Consider the following 12009-nt stretch of genomic DNA (forward strand, 5'->3'; position numbering starts at 1 on the left):
CTAAACATGGAAAAGACAGAAAATTGGCAAATCTATGATTTGTAATAAATGGACATATGACCAATTTCAGAACAATAAAATAACTTGAAGAAAATGTATCAACATTTCCTAAATTAAGTTTAATTTAATAAAAAATAAAAACTAGCCATCTTAAAAACAATCCTTTAGATGATGTAACTGGTAACTTATTGAAAGTAAGACAGTACTCATACATACATGTTCTCCTCGTATTATGAACATATTCATGCCAAAAGCTTTTAATGGGTCCAACACTCTTGTAAAAACTGCTGCTGTAAATGGAGAACAAGCTCTACAATCTCATGAGCGACTAGTTTACAACATAAATAAAACAAGAGCCGATGAAATATACTGTTTATTTACAAGAAGACAAGAAGAGATCTTTTTCAGAAAGGCACTTAATCAAATACTCAATGCAAATTAGCAACAAGGAAGGAAGTTTCAATTTGGTAAAAGGCACATTTAAAAAAAAGCAACAACACACGAGGCGAAGACACATGAAGGTCGGACACAAAGACAAACATGAATAAACCCAAAAAAAAAAAACATTTTTAAACTGAACGAAAGACAAAATGGCAATCATGACTTTTTTATTCAACAACGTGATTTAAAAAAAATCTTGTATCTTTTCATGAAGGCTAAAGAGGTGTAATGTAAAACTAATAATCAAATATCAATATAGCTTTGCAAGATCTCCTAAAAATACTAGGAAACAGAAACAACACACACATACTGGTATACAGCAAAAAAATATGGATACTTCAGTAGGTAAACCATTTACCTTTTTCCAAATGATAAAAAACAACCTTGAGATGAGTGGTGCTGGTGTAATGAGATAACTGCATGATCGGAGCAGGAAAACAAATGCATTGTGCTGTAAAGACGAGAATAAAAAGGGACACAAATCTGATTTCTGGACAGATTAACAGTGAAAAGGAAAGAAAGACCCCCCCCCCACTGCATATGAATAGGATTGTAAAAAATATATACATTTCACTGTTTGTTCCTCCAGAGAGTGTTGGTCAGCGGGCTTTAGTTTATGTGAACAGATTCTTTAAAGAACAGGTGCAGTGAATGAGCCGGTCAAGTTTGCTAACAGTTCCTTTCTTTTTAATTTTCTTTTGTTTCCACAATCGTCCTGTCCATGGAATGTATGCAACCTGAGTGTGTGCACGGTTTCTCACAACTCAACTAAACTGCACCCATCCTGATTTGACAGCATCTTTACTGGAGCTGTGGAGGGAGAGGAGGGTGGATGACGAGAGCAGTGATGGAGAGGGACAGAATAATAAAAAAAAAAAAACTGTCATGAACACAAATATGGCAGACGGACACGATGGATGAGTACACAGACAAAAATAAAACAAGATATTTTCTGGAAAAAGAAAAGAAAAGAAAACTTACTTGGAACCTGCGGATGTGAAATCTCCCCACATGTCAGAGCTGGGTTGGGCTGCAGGGACGGGGGACCCAAAGTCAAAAAGAGCAGCTGGAAATGAAGACATTTTAGAAAGCATGAATATTGTTTCACTCATGTGAAGATGTTTTAAAAAAAATGTGTGATTTGATAGAGAAGAACGGTGGTCACCAGTGTTGGTCGGTTCAGCTGAGTCAGTCTGTTGTCCCCCGGGAGGAGGTATGACTCCTCCAGCCTTTGCACCTGGAGGAGGTGGGAGCAGGCCGCCACCCATGGGCCGTGCTTTGGCGCCTGCTTCCTTCTTCTTGATGTTCTGTGACAGACATAGTTACAACAGTTTCTGAATGTTGATTTGTTTATTTTTTTCTTCATAAAATCATCATTATTCAATTTATTAGTTGGGATTTCATTAAGAAATCATTTTCCAGTTTTCTTGACAATACAGGACAGCACTTGCAGCAGTGTTACTGAGACTACCTCCAGTTTTATTCTTCCTTATCTAATGATGCAGGGTTCATGATGAAGTGACTTAGGTTAATTACAGGTAGGCAGCCAGCGTTTATATTACACTATGTTATGTTACGTTCTCGCCACAGAGAGTTTAGTACAGTTTTAATTCCCATTAATAACAGTTCAAATGAAGTAGAATCGAGTTTATTTTAAGGAAAATTCATCTTCTCACTTATTAGCCTATTTAAATTAGTAGAAAGTGTTTGTTGCACGTACAATTAACATCGCAGTGGACATATTTATTAACCACAATGTAAATGGTATTATTAATAAGCTGTATGCATGTAGATATGACCGTCCAAAGTATTTCCACTGTGCTTCAAGTTCTGCTGGCATCTACAGAAAAAAATTAACTCACTACCAAAAAGATTGCTGCACGTTCCGCTACACGTCTGGTACACCCACTTAGTGTCATAACGCACATCTTCCACACATAGGTTAATTTAGGTTTACGTAGGCGATCTGATTAAAGGCTAAAAATACTATTAAAATCTTCCTGGACAACACAGAATATTTCCTGGATAATTTGATAAATTTCCAGATGTTTCAATGAAAACTAGTCTCTAAATTTCCAGGTTATTTCAGCTGGAACCCTGATGATTTCACCCTTTATGTCTCTAATGTTTGGGTTAAATGCTCACCCCAATGCTGATCTTAATAGTCTGTCCCTCTTTGAAGCTGAGGTCCAGTTTAGGTGCTGTGCTCTCAGAAGCTTCCATTTTGGCGAGCTCACCCTCCTGCTTCACCCACCTTAAGAAAACACAGTATGAAAACATAGTAATTATCAGAACGGAGATTAATGGTTCAGCATCTTTACAATTCTACTACACTGAAATCGTCGTAACAAACAGGTTTCACTCCTGTGTAACAAGTATGAACCTCTTTTACATTCATTTAGAATATCAACAAATCATGCACCATTGTCCACAAAGCTAAATGTGCAGAGTATGAATGTTGTTCACAATATCACATTTTAAAATATTCACTGATATGTACCAAAGTGTGTCTAGAAATATGTACCAGGTCATATAAACAGTTTAGATAGTAAAAAGAGCTTTAAAAGAGAAGCTAACTCACTTAAAATGATCTTGTAAAGCTACGTTGAAGTCAAATGAGTCTCCGCGATCAGCAAAACCCAGACCGATAAACGCATGACGTCCTTTATAAAAACAATTGTAAAGACAAAATCACATTAGGGAGCCTTTTGCAACACATGATAAAACATAAAAACACACATATTCCTACAGTAATATATATACCTACATTATATTACTATTATATACACACACATAATGCATATACACTGAGGGATGATAAAAGCTAAAGTTAAATTACAAACTGTGACTGTGATGGATCAATCTTACATTACAAATCCCTCTTGTTCTTTTTAAAATTATTTAAAATAATCCTAAACTTTGATTTAACTGATCTGTTTTTTTTTTTTATCCTTATAATGTATTTTTATATAAATGTGACTTTAATACAGTATATCTGCCGACTTTACTCTTATTTTCTGTAGAGTCTCTGATGAAAGGGTCTTACCATTTCCATCCTCTATCCGGATCACAAAATACCTGCTGGAGTCTGTGACAGATTCAACTACACACCCTGGGTACTGTTCGACTGGAGCTTGGGCAAACAACTCTCCTGTAAAGAACAACGGTGCCCTGGGTTATTTTCTGCATTGCAAGTAATCAAGTAAAAGGGACGGCTGATAAGGACAAAGACAGACAGGCACCATGTTGTCAGGCTCTTTGTTCACACTGTGACAAACAAAGCTGTATATATTTTATTAAAAGGCTCTCTGTGATAAATGTGACTGGAGTTATAGAACTGGAAAGCATTTATAGGAATTATTTCTAATGGTTACCTCATATAAACATTTGAAAGGATCAATTCTGGTGACTAGTTTTTACTGTATTCACTGAGTTCACACAGCTCACACTCCCTGTGGTGTTCACAGAGTGTTTACGCTGCAGTGCTGCAGCTGCAAGCGTCTTTCTACAGTCTCATTTTGATAAACACAACAAAATAAAAGCCTTGTTAAAAAAAATGAAGGATTTTGCGCACAGAAACACTGGAGAGTGTTTAATCTTGAACAGATACAGCAGGTGTTGAATTAAAAAAATAAATGTTTTCTTAATGTTTGTGACGTATTTTACAGATATAGACAATGAAACTGTAGTAAAAAGTGTATATGTTGCTGGTATAACGTTGATAAAGCTGTGAACAGATCCTTTTCAATGTCTATTTTTTCTGGGAAACAAGAAAAAAAAAACTAGTGAAGCTTTGCTGCAGCAGCATACGAGACGTGAGTGAGATGTACGGCTCATGTGAGCAGTGTGGTTGCTCTAACCTGTTAACATGGGCATCGAAAAATAAAAGGCAAGACAGCTAGTATCACTGGTAACACCTGTGTTTACCCTCTTGTGTTTACTATTTAATGTCAAAATGTCTGCTGTGACAGAGGTCTATTACTTGCAGATGTAAAAGAGTTAAATGTAAAGCAATTCAGGAGATGCCAGTTTGTTTGTTTACCTGTGTTTCTGTCCTCTAACTTAATGTAGGCCATCTTGCCTTTAGCGGTGATTTTCATCCTGCCACTCCACGCAGGTTCATCCAGCTTCCAGTCAGCAGCACTAGAAAAACAGGAAACACACATCAGAATATGAAAGTGGTTCAACTAATCCTTATTCAGTGAAATGGCTGACTTGAGGGCTGTTTTGACACAGGCAGCTGTAGCTTCTCACAGCGGGAGGAAGTGAAAATAAAAGTTTTCAGGAAGACTAAAATGAGACATTTGTGTACAAAGTGATCTCTTTTGTTCGGCTGCCAACAGAAGAAAGACAATCCTGTAAAAAAAAAAAAAAAAAAAAAAAAAAGGACTGAAACAACTTTCATCTGTAAAAACTCTTTGAAGGATCTATTGGCTCCTTTTGATACATCTCATTGGGATTCATGTTAGACTGGACTTTTCCCCAAACATGACATCTGTGGATCCTTTAAAGATATCATTAGACTCTGATCTGAAACAAAGCCTTCACTATTAACATAAAATAATAAAAATCCTCACTCTGCAGCAGACTAAATAAATCCGTTTATTCATATTATGTCCAAATTAATTAACAAAATATGACAAGAAAAAAATACTACTTTGAGGTCTACTTTTTCCAGAGCTTTCAACTGCATCTCACGGTCTTCTGTCTTCTTCATGACATCTGCACAAATCCGACCCGTGGAGGAAGCCCGTGAGAAGCAGTTGAAAGCTCCAGTAAAAGTCAGTGAGTGGGTTTTTTTCCCTTTGCTGTTGCTGTGGTTGTCTAACTTCAGTTTGTTGATGCAGAAAGATTATTTCTATCCTAATTATTACTGTCGGTCCGCTGACAAATAATAATTGTAATGTTGTGACAACAGTCAGATTATGTTTTCCTTCGTTTGTTCCGATAATGTTGTCTGACAAACAAACACACAGCTCACTGAACTGAGCTACAATGAGACAGCAGTCCTCAATTATTGCTGCTAAATTATTCATCAAGCAAACTCTGAATTAACTCTGAACCCCTGCGTCCATTATCGGACAGACCTGAGCCCTGCCATTTTAAACTTGTGAGCAATGTCATAACTTCTTATCTCTGTCGCCACGAAGGTTGACTTTTAACACGAATAACAGCAGGTGTAATTCCCGGGAGAGAAACTGTCTCTGGACACACTTGAGGCGATAGTGTCCAGACACAGCGGAGAATTAGCTGTTAGCTAGTGTGTCGTAACAAAGCTAACGTAACGTTATATGCGCACCTAGCCACTTAGCATGAGTATCAGCCAGCTAACGTCTATGTAACTATTTAATGTCAGAGTATTTAGCGGGTCGGTGGCTGTGTCGACTGTAACAGACTCGATTTTGCAGCTAAACAGAGAAAAGTCTGTAAGAAACGTCTATCGCAACACCTCGGCTGTCCGATAATGGGTGTACGTGCGTTACATTAGCTCGGTGGCCGACACTTGTCTCGCACTCAGTTACTGACGTTACAGACGTTGGTGACGTTACTGCTCTCTGAGGTCATCTTACCGATATCCGCGGTTGGAAGCACGCGGAGGGATCCGGTAGACGTGGACCTCGGGCTTCACGCAGAGCATCGACTCATAACTGTTATCTTCTGCCATTTTGTCAAGTTTCACTAACTCAAACCCAACTTCCGACTCTCAATGGACACCTCGGCTGGAGTTTAACCGGCCGACGACATCCCGACAGAGCCGCGGTGCTCCAATCAGACAGCGCCGCGTGTGGTCAGGATGCTTCACCGACTCACATAGACCTTTATATATATTATAATATATCATATATCATATATCTATATTTACACTGAACAAAATTATAAACGCAGCACTTTTGTTTTTGCCCCCATCCATCATGAGCTGAACTCAAGTATCTAAGACTTTCTCTATGTACACAAAAGGCCTATTTCTCTCAAATATTGTTCACAAATCTCTCAAAATCTGTGTTAGTGAGCTCTTCTCCATTGCCGAGGTAATCCATCCACCCAGTGGCGTTTCTATCTTGAATGACACCCTGGGCGAGACCCCCTTCCAGCACACAGCCTCAGTCCACTGTGTGTGTGTGTCTCTCTGTGACACTAAACATCTAGCTCACTAACGTTAGCTCATCATGTCTAAACTGTACAATCAAAAATACAGAAAGGAGTGGGAATCAAACCCTGAATTTAAAGGCTGGTTAAAGCCGTTTATTGGAAATGATACACGGGCATACTGCATGTATTGTAAGGCTGATTTCTACGCCAAACTTTGTGATGTAAAAAAACACACGTAAACTCAAAAACATATTCAAAAGGCAAAGCCTCATAACAGTTCCACTCAAAGCAAGCTGCCATTAATGATTAAAAAAAATGAATCTGCAAAAAAGGCTGAAGCCACCACGGCATTAGCTACTGCTGAACACTGTTCCACGCTGGCATGTGATCACATTGGAGAAGCATATAAAGCTGCATTCTCAGACTCCACTGCTGCTACTCACTTCAAAATGCACAGGACAAAGTGCAGTGAAATGATTAATGGTGTTCTAGCTCCATACTTTCTCAAAAGGTTGGTTGCTGATGTGGGTGACCAGAGTTTCAGCCTCCTCCTTGATGAGTCCACAGGTGTTAGTGTTTCTAAGTACCTGGGGGTTGTGATAAGGGACTTTAGTGACACCAAACACACAATTGTTTCTGGGGCTTGTTGAGTTGGAGGGAGGAGATGCCAGATCTATAGCCCGAGCTGTTGTGGCTTTCCTGGAGAAGTGTTGTCTTAAAAAAGAGAAACTCCTGGGGATAGGGACTGACAATGCCTCCGTTATGACGGGGATTAACAATGGGGTCCATAAAGTGCTAAAGGAGGAGTATGGCCTCAAAGATCTGGTGTTAATTCACTGTGTGTGTCACTCTCTGCAGCTTGCTGTAAGTCATGCTTCCAATGACACCATCCCCCGTAGTGTGGAGTACTTCGTACGGGAGACTCAAAATTGGTTTTCAGTGTCTCTAAAGTGCAGCGAGGCCTACAAGGCCATATATGAGACCATCAACTGTGGGGAGAAACCCTTACAAATAACTAAGGTGTGTGCCACACGTTGGCTCTCCATTGAACCAGCGGTTTCACGCATTTTGGACCAGTGGGAGGCGCTTAAACTGCATTTCGCATTCACCAAGTCCAGTGAACACTGCTACATGGCTGAGGTTTTATACTCCATGTACAGTGATCCTCAAAATATTTTGTATCTGACTTTTTTGAAGTCAGTGCTGGATGAGGTACAGTTGGCCATCAAGGCAGGTAGATAGATCTTAAACTTCTTGACAGCTTGAGTAGCCTGATAAAGTCTGTGAGTAGCAGGTCCTGTGCTCCCCCCTCCCGTCCATCCTTGATACAGCCAACTATCGCAGTATCGTTCAGGTATTTCTGCATGTGGCAGAGCCCAGAGTTATACTGGAAGTCAGATGCGTACAAAGTGAGGAGGACGGGAGAGAGCACGGTCCTGCAGCCCTTCAGTCTGACGTACTGTGGTCTCTCCGTGAGGTAGTCCATAATCCATGTCACCAGGAGTGGGTCCACCCTCATCTCCGATAAACGCATGACGTCCTTTATAAAAACAATTGTAAAGACAAAATCACATTAGGGAGCCTTTTGCAACACATGATAAAACATAAAAACACACATATTCCTACAGTAATATATATACCTACATTATATTACTATTATATACACACACATAATGCATATACACTGAGGGATGATAAAAGCTAAAGTTAAATTACAAACTGTGACGGATCAATCTTACATTACAAATCCCTCTTGTTCTTTTTAAAATTATTTAAAATAATCCTAAACTTTGATTTAACTGATCTGTTTTTTTTTTTATCCTTATAATGTATTTTTATATAAATGTGACTTTAATACAGTATATCTGCCGACTTTACTCTTATTTTCTGTAGAGTCTCTGATGAAAGGGTCTTACCATTTCCATCCTCTATCCGGATCACAAAATACCTGCTGGAGTCTGTGACAGATTCAACTACACACCCTGGGTACTGTTCGACTGGAGCTTGGGCAAACAACTCTCCTGTAAAGAACAACGGTGCCCTGGGTTATTTTCTGCATTGCAAGTAATCAAGTAAAAGGGACGGCTGATAAGGACAAAGACAGACAGGCACCATGTTGTCAGGCTCTTTGTTCACACTGTGACAAACAAAGCTGTATATATTTTATTAAAAAGGCTCTCTGTGATAAATGTGACTGGAGTTATAGAACTGGAAAGCATTTATAGGAATTATTTCTAATGGTTACCTCATATAAACATTTGAAAGGATCAATTCTGGTGACTAGTTTTTACTGTATTCACTGAGTTCACACAGCTCACACTCCCTGTGGTGTTCACGGAGTGTTTACGCTGCAGTGCTGCAGCTGCAAGCGTCTTTCTACAGTCTCATTTTGATAAACACAACAAAATAAAAGCCTTGTTAAAAAAAATGAAGGATTTTGCGCACAGAAACACTGGAGAGTGTTTAATCTTGAACAGATACAGCAGGTGTTGAATTAAAAAAATAAATGTTTTCTTAATGTTTGTGACGTATTTTACAGATATAGACAATGAAACTGTAGTAAAAAGTGTATATGTTGCTGGTATAACGTTGATAAAGCTGTGAACAGATCCTTTTCAATGTCTATTTTTTCTGGGAAACAAGAAAAAAAAACTAGTGAAGCTTTGCTGCAGCAGCATACGAGACGTGAGTGAGATGTACGGCTCATGTGAGCAGTGTGGTTGCTCTAACCTGTTAACATGGGCATCGAAAAATAAAAGGCAAGACAGCTAGTATCACTGGTAACACCTGTGTTTACCCTCTTGTGTTTACTATTTAATGTCAAAATGTCTGCTGTGACAGAGGTCTATTACTTGCAGATGTAAAAGAGTTAAATGTAAAGCAATTCAGGAGATGCCAGTTTGTTTGTTTACCTGTGTTTCTGTCCTCTAACTTAATGTAGGCCATCTTGCCTTTAGCGGTGATTTTCATCCTGCCACTCCACGCAGGTTCATCCAGCTTCCAGTCAGCAGCACTAGAAAAACAGGAAACACACATCAGAATATGAAAGTGGTTCAACTAATCCTTATTAAAAAAAGAGAAACTCCTGGGGATAGGGACTGACAATGCCTCCGTTATGACGGGGATTAACAATGGGGTCCATAAAGTGCTAAAGGAGGAGTATGGCCTCAAAGATCTGGTGTTAATTCACTGTGTGTGTCACTCTCTGCAGCTTGCTGTAAGTCATGCTTCCAATGACACCATCCCCCGTAGTGTGGAGTACTTCGTACGGGAGACTCAAAATTGGTTTTCAGTGTCTCTAAAGTGCAGCGAGGCCTACAAGGCCATATATGAGACCATCAACTGTGGGGAGAAACCCTTACAAATAACTAAGGTGTGTGCCACACGTTGGCTCTCCATTGAACCAGCGGTTTCACGCATTTTGGACCAGTGGGAGGCGCTTAAACTGCATTTCGCATTCACCAAGTCCAGTGAACACTGCTACATGGCTGAGGTTTTATACTCCATGTACAGTGATCCTCAAAATATTTTGTATCTGACTTTTTTGAAGTCAGTGCTGGATGAGGTACAGTTGGCCATCAAGGCAGGTAGATAGATCTTAAACTTCTTGACAGCTTGAGTAGCCTGATAAAGTCTGTGAGTAGCAGGTCCTGTGCTCCCCCTCCCGTCCATCCTTGATACAGCCAACTATCGCAGTATCGTTCAGGTATTTCTGCATGTGGCAGAGCCCAGAGTTATACTGGAAGTCAGATGCGTACAAAGTGAGGAGGACGGGAGAGAGCACGGTCCTGCAGCCCTTCAGTCTGACGTACTGTGGTCTCTCCGTGAGGTAGTCCATAATCCATGTCACCAGGAGTGGGTCCACCCTCATCTCTGTCAGCTTATCTCTCAGCAGGAGCGGCCGGATGGTGTTGAAGGCGCTGGTGAAATCAGAATCCCTGTGGAGCAGATAGAGGATGGCATCCTCTTAATGTTTTAAAGAGTTCGGTCTAGACCCACTCGATTTGAAAAGTGTCCTGAGATAACTTCTGTTATGAATTGGCGCTATACAAATAAAATTGAATTGAAAATTGAATCCTCAACGCCCACCGTCTCCTGGTATCCAAACTGCAGTGGGTCTTGTGCGTGGTGGACCTGGGGTCTGAGGACATGGAGCAGCAGCCGTTCCAAGGTCTTCATAATGTGTGCTGTCAGTGCTACTGGTCTGAAGTCACCCGGCTACCTGGGGTGTTTTGTCTTAGGAACCGGGGTGAGACATGAGGTCTTCCAGAGCACTGGGACCCTCCCCAACTGCAGGCTCAGGTTGAAGACATGCTGGAGTAGCTCCCCAAGTTCAGCAGAACAGGCTTTGAGCATCCTTGTACACACTCTGTCCCGGCCTGCAGCTTTCCTTGGACGAAGCCTCCTCAGCTCTCTGCTCACCTGATCCTGTGATGATGTTGTATAGTAAGTGCTGCTAAAGGTGATATAGTGGGGGGTCAGTTCTGCTCTGACTGGGACTCACACACGCACACACACACACACACACACACACACACACACAAAAGCTGGCCTACTACTGCTGGCTGCTAGCCCAGTAAACACTTTAATGTTTAATGTTACGGGTTTAATGAACATGTTCCTCAGGTCCACCAGCAGGACTCAAGGTGTTTAGGCTTTTACGTTAACACTGTAAGCAGGCACTTGTTAATGGATACATGCAGAGAAGATAATATTGATTATTGGAGCAGTTGTGACTGTGGATGTCGTCCTGCTTGCATTGGCACTTCTCTTTATTTAAAGCAGCGTTGGTAAGAATTAAAACACCACTAAAGTTTCCCTCTGAAACCCAACATCAGTTGTAGGAAATATTAACATTTTCTTCAAATAAAGACAGGTGACATTAGTTTCTAGCAGCAAAACCTAAAAACTTCCCCTGTAATGTATCTTTGTTTTATTTTGGATTATTGAAGTTTCCTGACATCAATAATCACTAGTTGATTAAAATGTTTTGTGTTTTCTAGAAAAATGTGAGAAGTAAGAAATCTTATTGCTCAAATATTATCATGTTAACTTCAGTATTAGTTACGTATCCTGTTTGCAGTCTCGCGATGGTGGAGTGGATTACGTCACACAAGGTCTCTGAATCGTGAGCACGCGGAGGGACGTAAACACCAACAACAAGAGCGCGGGAGAACTCTGCAGGCATGTAGTACGGTCTGAGACCTACCGCCGGCAGCTCGGTGTTTCTGTTGCACACGATCTCATTCACCGTAACATGCCTCTGGTTGATACACAGTGCGAGTCCCCCTCCTTTGCTCTCACCGCTGCGTCCACAGTCCCGGTCCGCTCTCACTGTAGTGAATCCAGGTAGATCCACATTAGTGTCCGGGGTGTTCTGGGTTAGCCAGGTTTCAGAGAGGCAAAATAAATGCACTCCCTGAACGTCCTGTCCGTCCTCACAAGGGTAGCCAGCTCGTCCGTGTTGTTGGTCAGACA

The 12009-nt window shown here is 40.7% G+C and overlaps 1 protein-coding gene across 3 annotated transcripts; it reads right to left on the reverse strand.

Annotated features, from left to right (window-relative positions):
- Nucleotides 1-360: 360 nt before the first annotated feature.
- necap2 (NECAP endocytosis associated 2) lies at nt 361-9611 on the reverse strand. 3 transcript variants are annotated; one of them, XM_051416462.1, is made up of 8 exons: nt 6012-6179; nt 4484-4584; nt 3488-3592; nt 3023-3104; nt 2587-2695; nt 1607-1748; nt 1423-1507; nt 361-1251 (listed from the first exon to the last, which is right to left on the reverse strand). In XM_051416462.1, exons 1-8 carry the CDS (start codon nt 6104-6106, stop codon nt 1206-1208), a joined length of 765 nt encoding a protein of 254 aa, XP_051272422.1. In that variant the 5' UTR covers nt 6107-6179; the 3' UTR covers nt 361-1205. The 3 variants fall into 3 exon arrangements, with proteins under 3 accessions (XP_051272422.1, XP_051272423.1, XP_051272424.1); XM_051416463.1 differs by lacking the exons at nt 4484-4584; nt 6012-6179 and adding an exon at nt 9444-9611; XM_051416464.1 differs by lacking the exons at nt 3488-3592; nt 4484-4584; nt 6012-6179 and adding exons at nt 8448-8552; nt 9444-9611.
- Between the last annotated feature and the right edge of the window lie 2398 nt (nt 9612-12009).

The sequence above is a fragment of the Dicentrarchus labrax genome, unplaced genomic scaffold, assembly GCF_905237075.1.
Source record: "Dicentrarchus labrax unplaced genomic scaffold, dlabrax2021, whole genome shotgun sequence".
In the NCBI taxonomy this organism is placed as follows: Eukaryota; Metazoa; Chordata; class Actinopteri; family Moronidae; genus Dicentrarchus; species Dicentrarchus labrax.